Genomic DNA, 23,952 nt, shown 5'->3' on the forward strand with positions numbered 1-23,952 from the left:
AATTCCCCCATAACCGAGTTTGCCCTTTCTGTCCTCTGCTACGAACCGGGTCCGATGGGGAAACTCTCCCTGTGGCTCTAGAGAAGGCGGGAGGGCCCTGTGCCGGTCTCTCAAGCAGCCCCGAGGTGCGCTCAGCGCATTTCCTAAATTCGAGGAGTGCGACCGCACACGAGACCAAACCAAGGCGTTCGGGGTGACGCGAGGCACGGCGCCCCTTCGCCGTCCGCTGGCCGTCCTGCGCCCGCGTACGCCCGGGTTAAGCGACACGCTAAACCGCCGGGACGGGATCGCAGAGCCCCGCAGGCGGGGGGCGGCAGCCGGGCGCTGCCGGCGCGCGGAGCGGCGGGTCCAACGGCCGCCCGGCCGTGACGGGAGCGGCCCCTCACGCCGCCCTGCGCCGCCCGCGCCCCGGCCCCTGGCTCCGCAGCGGTCGCGCCCCCCTCTCCGGGGGCCGGCCACGCACCGCGCCCGGCGGGCGGGGACGGGGCGAGGGGCCGGGGCAGCGGGGCAGGCCGGCGGGAGGCGGCGCAGGCCCGGCGGCGCTGACAGGGACAGCCCGGCCCCCGCCCGCCGCTGCTTCCCGCGTCCTTCCCCGCCCGCCGCCCCCCGCGCCCGCACTCACACCGCGGCCCCGCACTGCACCGCGCGGCTCCCGGCCCCGCCGCAGGACACGGGGGGGGGACTCCCTGCCTGCCTCCCGCCTTCCCTCCCTCGGCTCAGGCACCGGCACCGCCCGCCGCGCCCGCGCCGCCACCGCACCGCCCTCCGCGCAGCCACCGCACCGCCCTCCGCGCAGCCACCGCGCCGCCCGCCCGCCCTCCGGAGGGGGATCGTCCCCGCCGTCAGGGGCTGGAATGAGTAAAAAACCTTCTCTTCCCTCCTGGGACCTGTTTTCTCCTCACGGGTTGGGTTTTTTTTTAGCTCCAGGCTAAGCAAAGAAACGAAATGCATTATAAGATACTGTGCTTAAACGAATTTAAGGCAGAACAAACATAATGACCGAAGGCCGGGGATGTAGCGAGCTTATCATTCAAGTAGTCTCATTAATGGGGCACTTAAAACACTTACATATATATTACTTTCAAGAATATACTTGCTCAGATAAGCCAGCCAGTAACATGTCACAACATCGTTCAACGAACGTGCGCTGGAGTTGCTTGTGGTCATTAGGCACTGCTCCAGGCGCGAACTCGGAGGACTCATCTTCGCTACCTTGGGACTATCTCCTGAGGTCTCCTCTTAACCTGGCACTTAAAATACCAAAACCAAACAAAAAAAAGGCGGTAGCAATGGCGGCACAGTCCAGTCGGTGACACAAGGTAACTGCAACAAGCAGCGCAGGAGAACGACTGTAACTTCTTTGACGGCACCGGAGAGTCGACATTCCAAATGGCTGAGCGCCACTCAGCATGCCCCGAGCTTATCTAGGCCAAACTAGGCCAAACGGCCTTTTCTTATCTCCCTCCTACCTGGGAGTCACCAGCCGCTCTGGTTAGACCTGCTCGGTTTACCCCTTCATTGCCGTTTCTGTTTAACCTTAGCGCAAAGCTTGGTATTTTGAGGAATCTCACCACAAAACAAGGTCTCTGCTAATCGGAAGCAAAGACAGCATCGCGGTTCTGACCCAGCACAGACCAAACCGGAGGCACCACGCCACGTGTGCTGGGATGCACCAGAAATCACCGCCTGGAAGCCTGCCCGAGCACGCCGGCAGAGCCCTCTGCGCACGAGGCCCCACCGCATCCCAGAGGCCGGCTGCTCCCCGGCCACGCTGCCCTGCTCCCACGGGAAAGCGGGGCGGCCCTGCGCTGCTGGACAGCCGCTTTGCAGGACAGAGCCCCGTTGCATCACGTCGCTTAGTACATGTCAGAATGGCACAGTCTCAGGCAGTTGCAGGGAAAATATTTGGGGTCTTTTTGCCCCAAACTGTGGTAGCTATGCTTTTAACTATACACATGCTTTTAAAAACCAAATGGATTACAAAAAGCCCCAGAGTCACTCAAATTTACCAGCAATTAAAAAACAACCTGAGGAAACTTCATGGCAGAAAGAGCATTACTGGACTACCTGAAAGAGCTGGGGAGTCTGGGAGGACTATAGGGTTTGGGGCTGCTTTTTTTCTCAGAAATATATGAAACCAAATAACTACTTTTTAACCAGTGTGGGAAGGTTCTCTGTCAACACCAAACATGATTTGCTCAAGCGGCTTTCTCACCGTTTCTGAAATGCAGTCAGCATTAGAATATGTGGATCTTTGCCACTGTGACACAGCAATCTTCAGAAAAACATTACGACAAAAAAAATGATTGATGAATTTGGTCGCCATCATCATATAATTAAACCCCTAGTTTCTGCAGGCTATCGACATTCCTTTCTTCTGAATTTTATCATGGTTGTGGCTCCAGCTGTCAACAATGGCAGTGGTAGAATTACAGCTCCATTATTTCTGTTGCCATGGTAAGCACACAAAACAAAACACCAAACTTTTGTCTTAACGATGCCTCTGCACATTACACCTCTAGCAGTCTGGCAGCCAGCCTTCACAATGCAAAGGTAGCCAGTATTCCTGAGGGGGATAAAAAACCACCTATCACAGGATGAAAACATCTTTTTATTTATTCTTTGCTCTGAGTAGGAGTCTGTGACAAGGTATCAGGCAAGAACAATAAGCAGTTAATCACAGAAGTGACACTGACTTAATTTGTCCCTATTGTTAACAAGAAAAAAAAAAAAAGCAGAAATATCTGAGCCTGCACATCTGGATTCCACCCAAGAACATCTTCCCGCTTTACACAGCAGTGAAGTCTCTTGAATGCATGCACACTTCTAGCAGACGCAGAACTCAAAGAAAAATGGTGTCGTGAAAATACTGGAATCCAACGTTCCCTGCCTACATCTCCAGAAAGGCTGGCTTTCCAAGAGAAGCTACTGTGTTGTGTAAGTGGAGCTGCAGCAACAACTCCTTTGTCCTTATTAGTCTTGTTAGACTATCCTTGCCTTCCGTGCTTTAGAAAGGTAGTGAGATTTTGGCAGGAAAGCTGAACAGGAATTTGATTACTTTGGTTTTCTGTTTTTCCCTCTTGAATAAAATCGTATTATGATTGATCTGTAATAGCTTAGCTTTTCCATCCAGCTATTCAGATGCTATTCACACATTTTTCCTGTTAAAGAGAATAACAAAGTCCCTAACACACATGAAAAGGACATTTCTAGTTCTCAGGTTTTGAATAGTGCTCTTAAGAAGCACATCGAGCCCTTCTCTTCCTGATTTCATAATTTTACAGCAGTTAAACTCAATGAAGAGTATCAGTCTGCAAACTGCTTGTATATCAGCTAATTAAATTCCCCTAGCATGCCTGTGCAGAAGTCCCCCAGCATGCACTCTGTCGGTATCTATGCTAAAACATGATCTAGCATTACGAAACTTTCAACTCACACACAAAATGACAAAGCTCTGTTATTTCAGAAGTTAATTATTTCTGTTTCTTGTTGGATCATGCTTCGATAGATCAGCTTTAGACCAAGGGTGGCATTAGACAACAGTTTGTTTAATACAAGCCAGTCTTTTCTATCAGGAAACGTGAAATCTCAAAAGCAATGAGGAAACAGACGGTGGTGGGCTAAGGCAGGATCTAGGCCCTATGTCTGCAGAAGGATTTCCAGACTCAATTAAGATTTTCTGTATCGAGCCAATAAGATTGGATGCAGATATACATAAATACAGCTTGAACTTCTCACCCATGGCCTTCTAAACGCATATCCACACAGATAGGTTTCAGCTAGACCAGGCAAAAGCCATCTCTTGTTTGGAGGCTGTACTCGGAGGTACTCATGTGGTGGTCTTTCCAACCTCATCCTGATTTGGAGGAAATAAAAGCACCAGTCTGTCTACGGACAGCCTGGAGGCAGGATCACAGATTTATCTTAACTAAGATCAGGGTGCAATAGTCACTGAAGAAACCGAAGGACCTAGAGGTCTTTTGAAATCAGTTTCACCTGCATAAGCGGTTCACAGTGGAACTCCAAGAAGAGATTGGTGCAACACCCTCCGCCTGGACAAGAGCAGGAAGAAAGGATTAAGAAGTCTTTTATAACGGGTATACAGACGCTTACACAAACCTCTCTTGGCAATGGCCTAATAAACACTGAATCACAGATGAAGCCTACCATTCACAACAACGCAACAGATAACCAAAGCCTTTGGAAAGAGCGGATGAGGTCATTAGTCCTTCTGTCTGTCCTTCAGTCTTTAGTATCTTTATGTCAGGTAAGTGTAACTAAAACAAAACTGAATCTCTGTGACTGATGTAGTTAGTAAAGGCAAGGCTGCTTGTGCTACTAATACAACTAAAGTGTCCTAGATTGTCCTTAGGACAGCTAGTTTCTATACTCAGTCAAGTAACGTATCTCACCAAGTTGGTTGTATGTAGCTAGAAAAACTGGTGTAAATGTTTAAGTATATAAAGCTTGGAAGTGACCAGTTTGTAAGATTTCAAATAACTTGCTGATTTACTGGTTGATTTAGCTGCTACTCAGAATTATTTGTTCAAGCACTAAGGAAGAAAACTGGGCTTTCTCTAATAAATTTATGCTTCTCCAGTAGTAGATGAGCTGCTGAGAAAAGAATTCCATGACCTCTTCTGCTAAAAGAACATCCAGGTCAAAAGACCAAAATAACCCTGCTACTAAAGGCGTTGATGCCAGTCTGGGTCATTTGGACAGAACTTGGCTAGGAATCAAATACACATGCCAGCAAACCTCAGTTGCAGCTTCTGGTGGTAAGGTGGTAAGGAGTAGCTGGGCGCAGTAAACTGCTAATGTAGCAGAGCTACAGCCACACTCTAACCATAGCCTTACAGTTAAGCTCTTAATCCTCTTATTACATTGACCTATTTGTGCAACTTTCTTCTGCTAGAGCAAAACACAAATGTTGTACTACCACACTTAAAGTTTCAACACTGCATCTCTGTACTTTCTGTTAGCAGCTGTTGTTGGTTTTTACATAACACATCAACCTAGGAAGGGCCACAAACGACACATTTCGTATTTTCCATGTATGGTTTCCATTTAATTCTTTGTGAACTTTCTTTTTAAGGAGCTGTGCTCATCTCTGGGGATACAGACTGCATCCATGTTGACATCTACAATCTTTACTTAACTTTCAACGTAACAGCTTGAAAGAAAAGCAATATAACAAAGCACCCAATGCACAATCACTGAGCACCTGAAATGAATGACTCAAATTATCACGCAGATAAGCCTAACAGACAGACGTTCTATCAAGCAAGGCACATTTCAAGTCCACAGCATCACTTCTGCAAGTTCCATTTCCTGACGTATGTGTTCATGTGCCCTTAACAGGAACATGAAGGATTTAGTGTAACATTTCCAGCAGAATACATCATGACCTCATGATCAGTCTTTCCTCCTAGAACCAAGTTATATTCTACATCACTGTTCTTGGCGATACTGGTTTAGTCACTGAGCCAGAACTAAAATTTCACAAAGACATCATACAGATTTCGCCTGAGTATTTTATTCATTAGATAAAGCTTGTCAAAACTAGTAATTGGTTTAAGGAATGTAGTTTTCTCCAAGTAAAACAAGACAAAACCAAAACATCAATATTGCCTTCTTTTAGTATTGTGTTTAAATGTATTTGCTTTCAAGTGTTTTTTTCCCCCACCCCCATTTTACTCACATCCAGTTATTTTTGCCACTGCATAAATTATCAAACAAACTTAAGTGTAGGACATACTTAAGTGTAGGGCGTAAAGCTCAAGTACCTTGTGCGTACACCATTTTGTTAAATTAAAAACAAGCGTAATTTTAATGCATTGTGTTTCCTGCTCTTGATTTAGCTGTGGTTATATTTGGGTGATAAGCAGTTGACAGTGGGACAGAATAACGGGTGGTGTGAAATAGGACACCGATAATGTTGAAAACTTTCAAGGTCACCATCTGCTATGCTGCACCACCCAAATAGCATTTTTAAATCGGGGATTGTTCACATATCTTGCAGGTTAGGCTTAAAACTCAGACTTTTAGGAGGGAAGGGAGGTTGCTTAGACAGGTAAAAGGGGGAGTGGTAAGGCTAATTGCATTTCAACACAACTGTTCAGGAAATGACCCATGTCATTCCCCATTCCTGTGATTTTACTATTATGATCCAAGAATATTCACAGAGAACAAAGCACCTGGGATGATCTGGCAAGCGATTTTCTGCTTATGCCAGCTATTGTTCTAATAACAGACAACCTGCAGGGGTTCTGCTTAGCTGAAGTTGAAAAAAAAAAAAAACTGGAGAAGAGCAGAGTTACTGAAATCCTTATTAAATTACAGCTCTTGATGTGTAGTAAGAGACAGATGTGGCCTAAAGGATTTTTGGGATGTGAATGAAAGTCACTTCAGCTGGGAGGAGACAGGTGAAAAAAAAGATGACTAAAGATTTACGAAGCCAGATCAGCGATACCCTAAATGCTAAATAAGGAGGCCAGTGAAACCAAGAAAGAACTCAGAATTATAGCCATTAGACTCACGGGAACCATTAGAGTTGCGGTTTTATTGAATCAGGGGAAGCCCCAGGTAAGTATATTAAAGGTGATGAGTCAGAGAAGTGGCTCTGAACTGAAGCAATTTCTAAGTGAGAGAGATACCAAAGAAAACCGTATCATCAAATACCACAGGCTGACCTTGGGACGAAATACAGAATAGATAGGAAGATTTTGCTTCCACGTGGAATTCAGATAGTATTCAGGCTTACTCTAATTAGTCCATATTTTCTCATTTCTATTAACTATTGCTATCAAACTATTCAGCCTGTTAAGAACCACAAAACATCATGGATCTAAATAACCACTTAAAATAGCTCCCATGCAGTACATTGGGTACATACAGTCAAACTTTTCTCCCACGGGAAGCAGGCATCAGTAATTCCCCTCCCGTGATGCCAGGGTTCTCCTCTCTCAAAAGAACAGTGGCAAACTATTTGCATATCAAAACAGACTGACAGCTTACCCTTCCTAGCACAGCATTTCTTCTAAATGCATGAGGACCTACTGCACAATAAAGCCTAACAGAGCTTTTTTCAGAAATGCTCATTTTGTTAAATTTGAAGCAAAGCAAAATGAAATCATCTTCATGCAGTAACTACAAATAAATAAAAAATACCTAGGATTGAGAAATACCTGGCTATTGCTGCAGCAGTCTTTACCTAATCTCTAGTGAAAAAGCACTTATGAACAAGTTGTGACTTCAAATAGCATTGCTGTTAAGTATATTTCTGACCTCCAGTAAGCCATCAAGCTTCCTGAATGTTCATATTGAAGTTACGTCCTAATCACTGCTTCCTTAAGACGACCTGCCAGTCACCTTTTAGGGAAAGTGGTACGGTCACTGTGATCGTATGTTGGGTCTGATCTGATCATTTGCCTTAACCACCCTACGATTATTTTTGCTATACCCTGTAATTATTTTCTGGTCTTCTCCACCTACATTTCTATTCCCAAATTTTGTAAAACATTAAATAATCACTTGTTGCTGCATAAACAGAGCACCTGACCGGAATGAATGATTTCCACTACCCCAAGTAAACATGTATTGTTTGAAGTTTTAATACGAATAATGGCTAGAAAAGCAAATACACGCAGTTTACAAATTTACTAGTTTTCTTACAGAAGACTTTAGTAGCTACACCTCAAAACTCACAGCTAATGGAAGCTTTTAAAGACTGTGGAGACACCCACACCAGTCAGAAAATTCATAAACAGGGTTTCATAATCACAAAAGTGTGTAAAAACAAAGTTCCTAAATAAGACAAAACAAGCTGAGTGGATAAAGAAGGGAACTGAAGAACAACCACAAAAGTCTAGTACTTAATTTAAAAAACAGCTTTTAATATAAATCTGAATACAAAAACAACCAAAACACCCTACAGTCACCTCAAATCCTCAAGGTTTTGCCATATCAATTCCCTGACAATTTGGCAAGCGCTTGTTTTCTCTGTTCTGCAGTCATATACTCACAGGCTTCCAAAATATTTACTATAATTAAAGTCTGTTGAACTGTTTTTGCTTTTACCCATATTCTTCCATTCATTCCCAGCACCAGCTCAAATGGGTACAATTGTGACAACTCCTGAATTATTTCGCATTTGGGAGCCAAGAGTCTGTAAACAAGATTAAAAAAAGTCAGGGGAGGAAGTAAGTGGTCACATTTCATAGACACCACATTATTATCAATCAGTAACGAAACTGCAGTACTGCTGTTACGGGAGCTACTAAAGCAACACCAAAAGCTAAGCTGAGCAAGTTGTACATGCATCCAAAATAGCAATACAGTATCAGATTTTTAATTCTCCTCTTACATAAAATATATGGGCCTAAAAAACTACAGCATTCGTTAATTTAGTTGTTTTTTCTAATTAGATTCAGAATACCTGACAAATTTAAGGTGAGTTGATACATTTATAATAATGCCATGATTTACTGAATTCTAGAAATACACTATTTGACAAAGTGACATTTTTGAAGTGCTGCTATTTATAAAATTTGACACCAGAGTTAAAGATGTGTCTTTCAAAACACAACTTCCCTTCTTCAGAAGGCAATATTAGCAGCAGTAAACAGAGTATTTTGCTTTAATTAGGTGACAGCATACTGAAAAACAAAACTGTCAAGAATATTGCAATTCACCTAGGATTAAACAAAGCTTCCAAAGGCTTTCTCAAAGAACAAACATAGCAGGATTCAGCAGTTTACTTGTAATATACTGTTATTTCTTTACTTGCATAGAGACAAGATTTGGAAAACAAGCAGAAAGGCTGCTAAAATATTTTTGCATCAGTTCACACCGACTTCTGATGGGATATATAAGCCACACAAATCATTACTTAAACAACCCAGGTATGAAATAGCTTCTCTGCATCTCCAGATTGCTTTTCTGAAGAACAACAAAAAAAAAACCAACATAAAAAAAGCCCACCCAAAAGCAACAACAAAGCCTGACTATTATTTATCCATATAAGCTGGTATTCTTTGATAGTCACAAAAACCGTGTGTTTACATCAGTGTAAGTAACTCCAAAGTTCATTATACGTTTAAAAGCTTATGAAATGGTTTCTGGATTAACATGTCAGTTTTAAATGAAAATCCCACATTTTTTCTTACCTGTATCCTCATTTCAATGCAATTTATTCTTCTTTGGTCACCAGAAATAATGTGTCTCGATGTGGAGAGACCCCTTTAATCAGCTCTTAGTCAAATTTACATCCCCCACTATCCCATTAAGCAGAAAAAGGATAGCAAGCATTTCCAATTTCTATACTCCAAAGTAGCAGGTACATACCTGAAACCCCAACTTGAATGTCTGATTTCCCTAGGTCAATGGTTTTGTTTTCCATACTGCCTTGGCAACCACATCACCTTTTTTTTTTTTAACAGGTCACACAACACCATATAGAAGAACATCTAAATCTCGTAAGGGGGAAAATACATGCTCCTTCTAGGTCAGTAAAAGCAGTATAAATGCACTAAATAATCACACACGCTGATTACCAACTTGTTCAGACTGTTCAGAGGAAAACAGTTGTGCACATCCTGCCCACCACATTACACGTTAGAGCAACCGCTTACTTTTCTTAGTACTTACTTTCTTATTAGACCTAAGGAAACTTTAAAAAGGAAGCCATCTTGTCCAATTATTCCCATTCCACTTGATCTTCCACTGCTGTCTATACAGACCATCTCTGGTTCCATGTCTTTATTTGCTACAAGGAACTGACCATAAATAAGATCTCCCACCTAAACAAAGCAGTGTAAAAAAGCAGAAGTATTAGAGAAGATCATCTGCATATTTGTAAGAAATACGCAGTTGATAAAGATCCTCCCACGAGGCCACAAAATAGTTTTAAAATATTGGTCACAGAAAAATATACTGGTATAATAATAGGAATTTTAATTTTCTCTTCTACTAAAGGAAACATCCACTAGGAACAATTATCTTGTATCACTACTGAAATTTGAAAGACACAGAAAAGAACAGAATTTTATTTCATGGAGCATTCCCCCTTTTTAATACCAAACATGAATTCCTCTTTCTTCAGACTTTAAGCATACTAAAAGTCTAAGCAACCTGCTCTTGTAACCATTTATCAGGACAACACAAAAAAAAAAAATCACACTGAGCTATTTTGTTTTTCTCTACAGTCCACTTTTAAATTCTGATGATATTTCAGTTCAGTGCAGCAGCTGTAGCACACATGTGCCACACAACTGTTTTTAACAGTGTTATTAAAAAAACATTTCTTACCAGTATCAGATGGTGTAAGAGCTTGTTTTAAAACCTTAATTTCAGAGCACCCCTGGGATGCACATTACTCACAAACTACATCTACTGCTAGCAGTATTATGGGAAAGTTAAAAGGTAAGGAGTAAAAATACTTGTCACCTGAACAGACACCAAACAGCACTAGTTACGTGTTCTCTTTAGAAACCTCAGAAAGCCCTAAACGTGCAAAAACGTCCAAGGAGGGCCTCAGCGAAACCACTGCAAATAAACCTGCACTCCTCGTCTCAGGAGCGACTTGCAGGGATACCTTTTACTCCGAAAAACTACTAAAACGTCACAGAAGCACCACCCAGCGACATGGCTAAAGCGTTGCCTCCAACGAACAAGCGTACTACCTGCACGTTTGGCCTGTTCCTCTTCGTGGCGCCCTCAAAGGCCAAGTAGGACAGAGACGCCTGCTCGCTCCCACCGACGTCCAGCTTGAACACGTCTCCCGCTTTGGCCGTCACTATTCCGATTACGTGGTCGCCCTTCACGGGCACGTACTGCGGAGGGGGTGGCGGACAAACAGGTCAGGTAAGTGCTGGCGAGGCGGGGGCTTTCCCCGCCCCCGGACCCCCCGTGCCCCTACCCGCTTCTGCTGCGAGTCCACCCAATAGGCGCCTCCTCCAGCCGCCGCCGCCCCGCCGCCGCCGGCCGGCCGGTGCCGCAGCAAGCCGCACTTCGTCACCAGCAGCCCGGCGGCGCAGCGCCGCAGGCCCGGCCCACAGAGCAGCCGTCCCCGGGGAGCCGCGGCGGTGCCCAGCCGCAACCGCTCTCCATCGTCCTCGGGGTGGCCGGGGAGGAGCAACACGTCCCCAGGCAGCACCACCCGCCCCACGCTGCCCTCCGCAGCCACCATCACCGCCATCTCGGCGCATGCGCCCTACCGTCAACGGACGCCGCGCATGCGCCCCACCATCCTGCGCATGCGCTCCGCCACTAACACACTCGGCGCATGCGTCCCGGCACCCGCGCATGCGCAGGAGCGCCGGAGCGGATAGCGCCGCGCCCCTCGGAGGGCAGGCGCAGCCTGGGGCGGGCTCCCCTCAGCCCGGGGTCAGGGCGGCTGCTCTCTTCCCGCCCCGTGAGATGCGTTCGCAGAGTGCCAGCGACATCCTCCGGCCGGGAGAGTAACTCCTCGCTCCCGGCCTGAACCCTGCGTTACATAGGAAACGCTGAAGGCAGCTTCTTGCTCTCCAGAAGCCGGCTTGCTCAGCTGCACGCTTCGCAACGCCGCCGCAGCCCTTCGTTCTGGAAAGAATTCATTCTGCGGGCTTCCATTTCTGCAGGGGAAAGGCCAAGGTAAAGTTAAGCTTCACAATTAACGCTGGCACCGAGTTAATCCTTTCAGCCGCGATTGTTTGCTAGGTTTTTTAATCCCTGGTTAAAAAATGCCAGCAACAAGCGCCGCTCGGCGCTGGTCCCCCGCGCTGCAGCACAGCGGCGGCCCCGGCCCCGCCCGGGGAGGTGGGATGGAGGGAAGGGGCGGTCTCAGGGGCTGGCTCCGCCCCGCCGGGCCTTTCCTCCAATCGCGTGCCGCCCGCCGGCTACGTAGAGGCGGCGGTGCGGGCGCAAGCGCTGTCGCTTAGCAACCTGGCGCGTCGCGGCCCCTCCGCGCGCCAGCCGTGGCCGTGAGGGCCCTGGGGCGGCGGCAGCACCGGACCCTTGCGACAGCCCGCGGGGCGCCGGGCGAGGCGGGGCAACGTGCCGGGCCCTCCCGGGGAGTCCCAGCAGCGCCCCGGGAGCGGGCTGGGGGCAGGGAGCGGGCCCGCCCGGCTCCGGGGAAGGGTAAAGGCCCCGCCGGTGCTTAAACGGAGCCCGGGCGGGCGGGTGGCAGCGCCGGGTGACAGCGGTCAGGGCGGTGAAGCGCCCTGAGGGCCCTGACGGCGAGCTGCGGAGCCGCCGCCTCCGGAGCCGCTGTGCGCGGGGAGGGTGGGGAGAGGTCGTGAAACGCCCCGGGCTCCCTTCTGCCGCTGGGCCGAGTGGTGCGGAGCTGGGCGGCGTGTGCGGGGGACCCGCCGCCTCCTCCGGGCCGGTGCTGCGCAGGACGGGTTCAGTCCCGTTGGCAGCAAAAGAAGGTGCTCCAGCATGGCAGAAATCGGGCTCCAGATGCGTTAGGCGCTTGCAGGCGCAGGGCCAGTAAAACCTTGTGTGTACACAGAGATTTGTTCCTTTCATAACTGTAGAGGGATTGCTTCAGGCCCAGGTCTTGCGTACCTATCCTAAAGATAGCTTTGTTAGTTCAAAATAAAATCTACCCTTAATCAGTCACCGAGCTCCTTCGCCATTCTTCAAATATCTGTATAGAAGTTTTCTGTGTCCTGTTGTGGTTTTGAGGGTTTTTTTGTTGCCATGCTGACCCAGAAGTACCAGCATATTCCCAAGCAGTTTCTGAATTATACCTGCCTAAACAGTAAGGGGGCAGGGTTTGAGCGCTTTTTCTGCAGTACTTGGTGTAACTGGAGCTATCACTGGAGCTTTTAAGAACTAAACCATTATTAAATTTAAATAACTTTATTCCATTAATTGCCAGGCTTATAAAAAGAGTAATGTCATATTCAATATTTGGTACCTGAGGTAATAATTCTTAAAACCCCGATTTAATTCTGATATTGGTGGCTGATGTCTGTCTGTTTGTTGTTAGTACGTGTCAATGGAGTCTCAGTATCTGAAGAGATGCCTGGGAAGTTGCTTGAAAAAGGGGCTGGCGGAGGTTGTAGAGCATCGTCCGGCAGATCCGATAGAGTATCTGGCACACTGGATTTACAATTACAGAAGAATCTTAGATGAAGAAAAAAAGGTGGACCCATCTTGAGCAAAAAAAATTCATGATGATATAATACATGCTATTTAATTTCTATTTTTTTAATTGAGTCTGTGTTATCTCTGAAATAGAGAATGTTGGAGAGGACTGAGCTGGAACAAGAGCGGGAGGCAGCCCTGGTAGAACTTGAAATGTTAAAAAAAATGAAGGAAGAAGAGCTAATGATCCAGCGGAAACTTGAAGAACAACGTCAGGTTAGTAATATTAATAATAGATAATAATAAATAGCACATGGTGCTGTGGCATCTTTTAGCACTCTGTATACTTCTAATCTCTGTGTAATGATTTTGATAGAAGGTAGCATAAGACAAGTATTTTAATCTCACTTTTCTAAATAATAACTGAAATGATTAGTCAGCACATGGGAAGGAAAACTTGCATACTACGTGGTAAAATGTAAAAAAAGAGTAATGAAGGAGGCAAAGGTAAAAAGCAAGCCATTTAAGATTTGCATGAGAAGTAACTTAAAATAAGTAGACTGTCTTCTCCACTTAATTATGAAAAAAAGCTGGTGCAAATAAAGCTAGAAATCATGGCAAAAATTTTTTGACGGGCCTGCTAGGAGGCCTGGGAATAATAACGGATCATTGTCTCAAGCTACTTCACTGTAATATCAGTAAGACAGAAAAAAAAAAGGTAATGATAATGCATACACAATTATAGAGTCTTGAAAATGGTTGGGAATCAGTGAATGAAGATTATCTATTCAAGCAGTATTTATAGCCTGATCCAGTGAGGTGCCTTTTTCTTTCCTTGCCTACCTGAGCATTCTGTTGGCATAAAGCAATTTGAATCCTACACTATGTGGACTTGAAATATGAGCAATAACGATAACATCTGTGTTTCTAGCTATGTTTTATAAAGGAGTCACGTGAATTTGACCACGTGTCTAACAGCCTCCGTTGCTGTGGTAACGTTGACATTGTCTAACTGGATTTTTTTTTAATGTAGCTGACTTTCATGATACTAAAATCAAAAGTTTAATTAAAAGTTTAAAATCACAGACTTTAAATCTGGGCTGATCTTGTTAAGCCTGGTTCTAGCGTAAGGTACATTCATTCTATTTCACTTGCACTTTTTAACTTTGGAATTTGCTAACCAAAAGAACATAACCAAACATTATGTGCTCAAGGATTTAATGAATCATTTAAAATAGTAAATGGAATCAAGAATATGAGATTGTGTTTAGAGATAATTCACAGAGAATTAAATAAATTTCAAGTAAACTAAGGAAAAGATGTTGACCAATACTCACATTAGACATGTTTTTTAACCTAACTCACAATTCTGGCTATAGTCACGTACTCAGGCACATTTTGATGAAAAGGTATGTAAAAACGAGTTACTATGATACGGCAATGTTTGCAGTAACTGCTCACAAAACACTACAGCAAATGGTATTCTCTAGGCCCTCGTGGTGTTGAATGTGAACGCTTAGATTATGCGGTTTCTGAAGTTTTGATGCAATAGGACTTAAGCTCACAAATCAATAAACACATTGTATTAGATATTTTCCATTGGAAATTTTGAAGGTTGATGATAAAGGTGATTAATGTACGTGGCATTGCTTACCAATCTTTTCTACAGGTTTGATTCCATGTGGATTCATCTGTCTGTGCTAGAAACTATAGGAAGTATCAAAGAGCTTAAGCCAAAGCGTAGGAGATAATTAATATAGACTGATAAAAAGCATGAGGAATAAGACGGTATCTTAAATGTATACACTAACTTCAGTTGTCTATTTCTTCTTCCTCTTGGTAATAAAGCATTTCTATCCATGCGAGTCTAAAACCTATGAAATTGTTGACTCAGATGACACTGAAAGGGCTTTACGTTGTTAACATTGCAATTATGTTTTATACTTCCTTCTTTTAATTTTAATTAAGATTTCAATGAAGAAGTACATTGTAAGCAATGGGGTGGGGAAGATGAGTGTGGGTTTTTTGTTTTTCTTCTAATTTGTCCTTTCTTAAACCGACTGCAGGGTCAGCTGCAACAAGAACATGAGGAGTTGGAACCACAGAATGAAGACGACGAAATGCTGTTACAGGAGAAGGATCAAGAGGTTTAAGCCAAAGCTTAGTCAGTGGTTTGAAAATGCTGTTCATCAGCTGTCTTTTCCAGATGCAGGCACTAAATACAGAACACAAGGCAGAAGCCCCTGGGTGTTGAAGTAACAGATAGTTTAAAATTTAAAAAATTGTGAAGATGAGGGAAAATGCCTAACACCTCGCTTCCAGTCTGGGTTTTATACTTGGCCCATTCTATTAAGTTTGTTTAGTTTATATTCAGAACGGAGCATAAATTTATTGCAAAATGTAGCATAAGGTCAGCTAGGTTGATGCTTTCACATTCCTTGACGGTACTTATGAGAAAGTATCATAACCAAAGCGCGTCTAATTTAAGTGTCTGGACAGTCATGTTTTACTGTGTGTCAGCACAAAGTCCGTTTGCTGTACCTGGAAAAGAACTGTGGTGTGGAACTGGGATCCTCTTGATTCTGAAATCCTCCTGGTGCACAGGAATTCATACTAACAGAAGAATGCGTATGCAGATGTCTGTGTAAATGTATGGTCTTTTAATGCTACTTCAGTAAAAACATACACTGAAAATTGGCGTGTTTATCTCAACAAAGCTTTTATATGTGCATGTCTCTTAAATTTATGTGGAGCACTTAATATTTTAGAGATACGTATGTTTTTAGAGCACTCTTAAAATACTGACAGAACATAATTGTAGAAAGGTAACAGTATGAAAGTGACAGGAAAAATGAATATGTAGGAATTTCAACCAAAACTCCTGTTTAAAAAAACTTTATAAAAATCATCTTAGCAAACATACAAAGACCATATTCGCATACTAACACATTTCTATAGCATGCATCTGAAACGTTACCTTTATATTAACACATAATATCATTTCAACACATCTGAAATACTCTCTATAGATAATTATTCATGACATGGAATATGTTTCACTGAAAACTGGTTTTCATTACTATAGGAAAATGAAAAGACGATAGCTGAACTTACAGATAGACCTGGAGCGCCTAATTTGACCAGAGTTGAGGAGCTAGATGAGAACGGACAGTTTGAGGTAAGTGTTTAGAAAGAACAGAAAGATTATAAATTATTGATTCTTAGAGATTTGCTTTTCTGTGCTGACCCATAAAAGGTTAATGCTGTTGCAGTTAAGACAGTGCTGGTTCTCTCCCATGGTTTTAAGGGATGATATTTTGGCCACAACCTCCAACCTGCCCTTAGCCTGTTCTCTGGTACCAGTTAAGCTATCCTAAAAAACCTGCGTGTTGTTGGCTGACCAGATCCTCCAGGCTGAAAATGCCCTCTTGTATTTAGGTATGTTAAAAATGAAAGTATGAATATTCTCAGACAGGAGGCAACCTGCCTTTGCCATGTGAGCAGATAGGCATATACGACAGGTACTGAATTACAAAAGATGACTCATTTTTGAGTGATTGAAGTTGCTTGTATTTTTCTGGCTGATGTGAAGTATATTCTTTTAATGCAGCAGAATGTGCTCTTGTGCACAGATATCTGAGTAAACTTTTAACATAAAAGACCAGGTACTAAGGACACACAGTGCTCACTAAGGCTAGGACCTACTGAGAATCAGGTTATCTGAGCCCTGCGCCAACATGAATGTACTGCTTTCCGTACTACAACAGTGGCTCTATGTTCTGATCCTCAGACATCCATGCCCAGCTTTTTTGGTTTGGTTTTGTTTCTTCCCCCGTGTCCCCTTCCCCTTCCCCCCGCCCCATTTCTTTGGCACTTTGCAGTTCAGGGAACTGAGAGGCCATGGATCAGCCGTTGGTTATTATAATGCATGGCAGTACATTTAACAGATACTGCCAACTCCTGTGAAATCACTTAGCTTTACGAGTATTCACTGGTCATAAAGATACTGATATCTGTCCGACTTTTTCCAGTTAGAGTACTCCAAGTGGTATGACTTGAGGTTTTGATATACTAATTTTAGTACATCATTATCACAACCCTTTTTCCTTTATTGCTTAATAATTCCTATTATTCCTTAATAATTTGCTCACCTAATTTCTGGTATCAGTAGTGTAATTCTAGCTCAGAATTTATATTGTGATATTAATATGCTTTATGCTTAAGGTTACTTTAATAACAGCCTGTTTTATAAGTGTTCTTTAAATATATTTATGAACATACTTATGACTATTCTTAGGGTCTGGTTTTCACAAGTGTCTTTTTCACTAGGGTAAATCGATGAGTTCTCAGTTCTCATATAGTCCCAGTTTTCTGATTATTACATATTAAAAAGTATTCTTGAGGCCTCAGGCATATTTTATGTGCTTTTAAATAAGTGAATTGCAAAACCAGAAGTGAAAATGAGCAGTAAACTTACCTGCTTCTCTTTATAAGTGCCATCTTCCAAGTTTTCATGCCAAAAGTCATTTAAAGTTGGATTACATTGACCTTTAGTGATGTTATTTCAGGTTTTACAGTAATATGCTTGTTGAATTAAACTACAAATTAAGAACAGATCAACAAAATATATAGTCTTGTACTGTTGAAATTATTCTGTTCTCAGAATCATAATACTTCATCCAGACTCTCTGGATTTTATCATGAAAGCCTGGGATTTCACGCAATGGAAGAATACATAATTATATTGATGAATACCGACTTGTCTGTCATCTGGGCTTTCTCTTTTTTTTTTTTCTTCTTTTTTTCTTGTTACAAAGTCCAGTTTATGCTGGTAACTGATAGAATTTCTTTTTTTGTTTGTGTTTAGAGTATACCAGATCTCATGGCAGAATCAGAACAAGAAAGTTCCCAACTGATCTGAAAGCAGTAAATATATTTTCTACTCATTACTTGCTGATCCTGAAGTGTAATGTCTTAATTTATATATTTTATAAACTGAACTGATTTACATACCTGTTGTTTCTCTTTCTGTGCTTTCTTGGTGTTTGTATAGTCTGTTAATCCTGGCATGTGACACTTCCTTTTTGTACTTAAACCATTGCAGCTAGCACAGCTGACTCTGAGCAATAAAACTGCAATTGAAATGAAAGTCATAAATATATTTTCTACTTATTGCCCATTGATTCTTGAAGTGTATCAAGATTATTTTGGAGTAGAGGCTGCAGTATGATAATTTGGATCAATACTAAAAGAATGAAAGATTATTGAAAACAATTTTTCCAAGAATTTGAATGGTTTCTGCTAGAAAGAGGGAATGCTGTATAGATTAGAAGATGGAGAGTTCTGCATATCAAACTAGATGCAAAAATCAAATCAGAAGATTTTCCAATTTTTCTGGAAGAGATAAATTAAACTCTATGTGACTCAGTAGACAGATGTACTAAAAGGTCTTGTCTGCCTTAGAAATCATGAGGTGCTCTTTGTAACGCTAGATGTTTGCTGTAGGCTTTATAATAACCTGATATTAGGAGAGCTGCAAGTGTCTGCATATCAGTTTTGATTAGTCAAGTCTTAAAATAATCTTTCCTGCATGTGTCTTGAATTTGCAAATCAATAAATTACATCTGCGTTGTCTTTACTAAATGCCATTATTAGTTCTCAAAGCTTTACTTAAAAAATTTGAAGAATATTTAGCTTGATCCATAAAAAGAAATTTTATAATCCTTAAAGATTGCATTAATTTTTATAAGAACAAATTTCTGTAATCACTGGTGTCTTGGTACAGGTTGTCAAGAATGTTCAGTGTCTGTTCACTGTAAATGGAAAAGACACCAGCATTAAGAAATCCTACGCTTCTTGGCTAAACTGTGCCCTTGCATCTCAGTGCCTTCTAATAATTCAGGTTAGTTGGGCAGTTAACATTAAGTCATTGCCAATACAGTGTAATGAAAATACTCTTCATTACCAATATAGGGCATAGTTGGAGCATTCACTGCATTCTTCAGTTTTTGGATGAAAGAGATTTGGGGGGTAATTTCACTTTAATTTTTTTATATTATAGCTAGCTTTAAGGGTTTTGCTATCTTTGGCAAACTGTTAAAAACATCTATATACCCAATAGGCAAAGGTCAATCATGTAACAAATATTTTTCTGCTCTGAAGAACTTGTTCTGTTCATGTAGCTCATACTAATCATAATCCTGTCAATTTTTTAAAAGGTAAACACTATTGATTTCTAGCATAGTAATATCTGATTTTTCCCTTAAAAATATCCTGTTGCCCTCTTTATTGCCTAATTGCTTTTTTGGACAGTGTTAATTGGCAAGCCTTATATAAGCATCTTTAAAATAAAAAGAGGAAGGTGTCGCTTTCCAGGTATAAATAATTAGAAATGTTTGTGTAACTTTTTAAGTAATGAAAAATGGACCTACTTCTGTGACTGGGGGGTCAGGCTTTGCTATCTGCATTTATTCTGAATCAATATAGGTTTGCAATTTCTATGACAGTCAGGAACCTTTTCTGTGGAAGGAATATGCCCTTACAGTTGATATTCCAGTAAACAGATTTTAAAATAGTATCATTTTAAGACACGACAGTTCTAATTACACCTATTAACACTGCGTGCACAGCAGCTTCTTGTTCCAGTCTCAAAGGGATGGAGTAACTGGATAAATAGATGGAGTTTCTCCTTTGAGCCAGTATGTATAACTGAATCTTGTTATTTAGATTAAAATGTTCAAAAATAAACTTATGTCCATTTATATTTTATGTCCAGTCGTGTTGACTATGAAAATTTCAGCCTTCATACAGCCTCCATATATAATCAGGAAATATGTTCAAGTTATAAGACAGAATTTTAAATCATGCTAGTAAGTAACTGTAATTACTACTTCCAACATGTGGCTTTTATTTTCCATTTTCTCCTAACATTTTTATCTTTCTTTGATTTTTGTTATATGTATGTCCACTAGAGTGCATCCTAAATAAACACACTGCTGGCTCTGTCAGTTATAACCCATGACAACTTTTGTTTGTCATTTTGTTTCGGCTTATTTTTAACTGTGACTTCTCCTTTGTGGTCCTGCAGTTCATATTCCCCATTGTCTTTCTAGAGAGGAATTGAATTCTTAGAGGGAAACTTGTATCAGAAAATGGCTTAGCAAGGGTCAAAATAAAATGGTAGATTCCAATTTACCTATTCCTTTGCTGTTATATTATGTACAAAAGAAATAAGTTGTTTAAGTGTTATTTATAGGAATTCCCATTTTTTCAGGATCTGATGTGCAAAGACCTAGTGCAGTGGTCGCCTTCTAGAGCTTTATAGAGTTCTTACGCTGGATGTGGGACCAGAGGGTGAACAGTTCTTGGCTCAGTGCTTTCTTAAGGTGCAAAGCAGCCTGTAGGTAACTTGGAAATGTAGTTCAAAACAAAGATGACTTCTGCTTGGGTGTCTAAGCCTGGAGGGGAATTAAGGCAGATGAAAATAATCTTTGCCTTCTTCTTCTGAACTTTAACCTTTTTTTGGAGTATAGCAAGCTAGAGCCTGGAATAGGAAGAGAACAGAGGGGAAGATACCATTTGTTTTTTACTGCGCGTGATGCAATTCCAGAAGTCTTAATACAACTTAACCTTTGCATAAAATCTAAAGTCATATATTGAAAAAAATAATATGCAGTTACCTAATTTAATTTAAGCTACAGCTTGAATTCCCTTGTGAATACATCTTTGGAATGAAGAAGATGGAATTCAGAGGCAGATGATGGAAAATGTTGCTGAAAATAAGATGCTAAATACTGACAGAAGATTTATGAAATTGTCATTTTTCCTTTCTTCAGAATGGGAGCAGACTTATTCAGGCTGCTATCAGATGCCATGTACAGATCCTCCCAAGAACGTGCTGATAGTAACGTGCCCATTCACAGCTGTTCTCATTCCAGCAATACTGAAGCATAAGGATGAAAACAGATATGAAGCCCAGAATAGGACAAAATGAATCAGATTAACTATCGGTCTGCTCACAAGGATAGAAACTCAGCTCTGCAATATGGGAAGCTTTTCTCCTAGAAGGAAATATACATGTTGCAGCAAGCACATTTTAATATTATCTTTTAACAAAATAGGCTTTATTAAGTCTGCAGTCCCCTTTCTTATGATGGATGATTTTCCTTTGTAGTCTAAAGGAAATAACTTATCTTTTTGTAAGCGAAAGCTTTATACAGTAATTTGCTAATGGTAATGAGTTAGATCAATTAGTCTGGATTAAACATAAAATTGAATTCCTCTGAACTTTGCTAATACAGTCTACTCATATTTGAAGTCAGCTATTCATTGCTTTACTTTTGTGAAGTTTTTCCCATACTTAGGTTAGATGAATAACAGTGTTGTCTGTTGGCCATAGCTAGAAAAGAGAGAAAAGAGAGTCTAATCCTGTTATTTGCTGATAAGGACCGATTCACTTTTTAAAATATCTTGTCAGTAGACTTGTTTGATTTCCCCCCCCCCCCCCCCCCGTTTTGTTTGTTTGTTTGTTTTCTGACATTACCATTATAAACCTTCATACAGTCTTTGTGCTTTATACTTATGTATTTGTTTCAATTCATATGATGGGATAAGCTATTCTATTATAAACATTTATATAAGTATTATTGGGCTAATAGTAGTAGAAGAAAGGCAAGGTAGAGGAACATGTTGTTTAATTGAGCTGTCACAGCACAGCAAACTTTTTAAGAAGCAGAGGACTGAGCCACAGAATTTGAGAGCTCTCAGATGTCCATCCAACTTAAATGCTGTGGGTCTTCCCTGTTAACCTGCACCTTGTAGAATCATTATCATAAATGAAAATCAGTGTTTAACTTCAGCCAGAGGTTAGAATTGTTGTAGTTTATACTATTTTTTATTTGAAATAAGTTACTCTAGAAGATGCTGTGTCATGAGAAATTACATTTACTGGGGCCTGTGAGGAGATGCCGAGTGCTTCCATGTTATCTTTAGTCATAGGGCACCCACAGCCAATGGCCAGCTTGGAAATGGTCATCTCAGTTTTTTTTCCTTAGGTTAATCCTTTGGTTATATGGGCATGAGTTAATCGAGGGGGAGGTAAAAAGAAAAGTGATTATGTTAAACCATTTTATTATTAATACCAAGCTGTTGCTATTATCACCTGAAAGTAAATCCACAGGCAAAGGATCAAGTAATATTATAATGAGTAGAGAAGGTTGCCATTTGCTTCTTGTTGGTTGATCTTATTTGAGTTGTTATCTATTACAAAGGCTGTATTGATGTCTCTACTGACACAGAAGCACATACTTCACTAAAAATCTAATCTCTTCCACATCATTTTGCATCTGGCATATTTTAAAATTTCAGTGTACTTTAAACAGTGATATGAATCTTGGGTCTGAGTTAGAAAAAAACCCATTAATATTAGGAATATCATACCAAAGTTATCTGAATATGCTTTACCCTCTCTAAGGAGTGTTTAGGAGGTTTAGGTATCTTTTAACAAACTCTCCAAAGAGATTTTGCCACTTTCTGTCTGTAGTAATTCATGGATCTCAACAGAAGTTGCTATTATAAAGGATTTCCCCCCCCCCCCATAATCTTGGGAAGGTAAGCAGGAAAAATATGTGATTTTTAGTTTGGTGCAAGAACCCATTGGTGTTTGAGTTCAGCAAATTGTATTTTGGACAAAATAAATTATTGTGCTCAGTGGTTCCTCTATAATTTAGATAAATTAGTTTTTTCTGGGGCAGGAAGGAGGAAGTATGTCTGAACTTGATCAGTATCTTGGTTAGTCTGTTTTTCTTAATGAATTGAATCATATTTTCAGCTCTATAATGGAACTGACTGCTGTTATTGTTTTGTTTCTAAAAAACCTTTGAAGCAAAGCATTTTTTGGTGCAGAGGAAGTAGTCTTCCAAGGATCTCAATCTCACTGAAGTTGCTGAAAAAGCTGTCGTTGAAATCATGAGAGGATTGAGCTCTACTAACGTGAGCATGGGTTCTGCCTCTGAGAAGCCATCTCCTATTTATTAAACTTCTAATATACTTAATATTAAACCATGGTAGAATTGATTGACTCAAACTACATGTAGGAAAAGATACTGCAGAAGAAAACAGACATTAATTGTTGCTGGTAGGGTGGGAGAGAGGAAATATGCAGCTAATAAATAATTCCCATTGCAGCAAAGGGGCACTGCAACTCCCCTTTGCTCAGTTTCAAGTCACATTCCTGGGAGTGTGTTGGGCTTCTCCAATCATTCTGCTTCATTTCTACTCCACCTCCTGAATGTACTTTCTTCCAGAAATGACTGGCTGCATGCAGACACACCTGTATTTGGTTCATTATTATCTTAAGCAATTGCGGTTTTGCCGCTGATGTGTTTAGTAGATAAGTTTAAAAAATGCTATTTATTTAGCCAATAATTGTAACCCTGGAAACAGGATCTGTTGTTTGTTTCATTGTAAACCTGGCTGCACTGAAAATTTACCCTTAGGCACTGACAGCTGAAAATTTCTAGGGCTAGGACTGCTCTGAAGTTCTGAGGCAGCTGCTGTTCAACATTTTTGCAGTGGGCATATGTATCTAAGTGAAGCCTATAGAAACAACGCACCACTATTTTGTTTCTCGCTTGAGTTAAGTGTTATTGTATTTGCTTGAATTCAGAACTATTTAGTCAAGTTTCTTGGCAAGAATTATCAGTCACCCCTCTGAAACACTAACTATTCTCTTATCTCAATAGATCATGTTTTTATAGATGCTGAGCTCTTTATGTGTTTAGGATGAATGTTTTCACCACTACGCAGATGTAGGCCACTGTTAATTCAAACAAGTATTCCCCTTATCCTTCTTATATGACTTTTCTAGCATATGTTTTTTTT

The 23,952-nt window shown here is 41.5% G+C and overlaps 2 protein-coding genes across 4 annotated transcripts; one reads left to right on the top strand and one right to left on the bottom strand.

The window, feature by feature from the left end:
* Positions 1-7,874: 7,874 nt before the first annotated feature.
* EXOSC3 (exosome component 3) lies at positions 7,875-11,309 on the bottom strand. The gene is made up of 4 exons (XM_064464856.1): positions 10,919-11,309; positions 10,683-10,832; positions 9,649-9,800; positions 7,875-8,167 (listed from the first exon to the last, which is right to left on the bottom strand). The coding sequence occupies exons 1-4, from the start codon at positions 11,195-11,197 to the stop codon at positions 7,966-7,968; spliced, it is 783 nt and encodes a 260-aa protein (XP_064320926.1). The 5' UTR covers positions 11,198-11,309; the 3' UTR covers positions 7,875-7,965.
* A 48-nt stretch (positions 11,310-11,357) lies between these two features.
* DYDC1 (DPY30 domain containing 1) lies at positions 11,358-20,089 on the top strand. Of its 3 annotated transcripts, XM_064464861.1 has the most exons (7): positions 11,906-12,117; positions 12,974-13,129; positions 13,225-13,347; positions 15,138-15,218; positions 16,157-16,249; positions 17,939-17,997; positions 18,857-20,089. In XM_064464861.1, the coding sequence occupies exons 2-6, from the start codon at positions 12,983-12,985 to the stop codon at positions 17,990-17,992; spliced, it is 498 nt and encodes a 165-aa protein (XP_064320931.1). In that variant the 5' UTR covers positions 11,906-12,117; positions 12,974-12,982; the 3' UTR covers positions 17,993-17,997; positions 18,857-20,089. The 3 variants fall into 3 exon arrangements, with proteins under 3 accessions (XP_064320930.1, XP_064320931.1, XP_064320929.1); XM_064464860.1 differs by lacking the exon at positions 11,906-12,117 and adding an exon at positions 11,358-11,631 and having other exon boundaries at positions 17,939-20,089; XM_064464859.1 differs by having other exon boundaries at positions 11,907-12,117; positions 17,939-20,089.
* Positions 20,090-23,952: the final 3,863 nt, after the last annotated feature.

Source organism: Phalacrocorax carbo, chromosome 13 (genome assembly GCF_963921805.1).
Source record: "Phalacrocorax carbo chromosome 13, bPhaCar2.1, whole genome shotgun sequence".
Lineage (NCBI taxonomy): Eukaryota > Metazoa > Chordata > Aves > Suliformes > Phalacrocoracidae > Phalacrocorax > Phalacrocorax carbo.

Bases quoted from the DNA above. Each gene is read 5' to 3' on its own strand.
- DYDC1 (XM_064464860.1), top strand. From the start codon at position 12,983: ATGGAGTCTCAGTATCTGAAGAGATGCCTGGGAAGTTGCTTGAAAAAG. The intron at 13,130-13,224 runs GTGGACCCATCT...TCTCTGAAATAG, and splicing joins TCTTAGATGAAGAAAAAAAG to AGAATGTTGGAGAGGACTGA. The intron at 13,348-15,137 runs GTTAGTAATATT...AACCGACTGCAG, and splicing joins AACTTGAAGAACAACGTCAG to GGTCAGCTGCAACAAGAACA.
- EXOSC3 (XM_064464856.1), bottom strand. From the start codon at position 11,197: ATGGCGGTGATGGTGGCTGCGGAGGGCAGCGTGGGGCGGGTGGTGCTG. The intron at 10,833-10,918 runs GTAGGGGCACGG...CCCCCTCCGCAG, and splicing joins TGGACTCGCAGCAGAAGCGG to TACGTGCCCGTGAAGGGCGA. The intron at 8,168-9,648 runs GTAAGTACTAAG...TCTTGTTTACAG, and splicing joins TCCTTAGGTCTAATAAGAAA to ACTCTTGGCTCCCAAATGCG.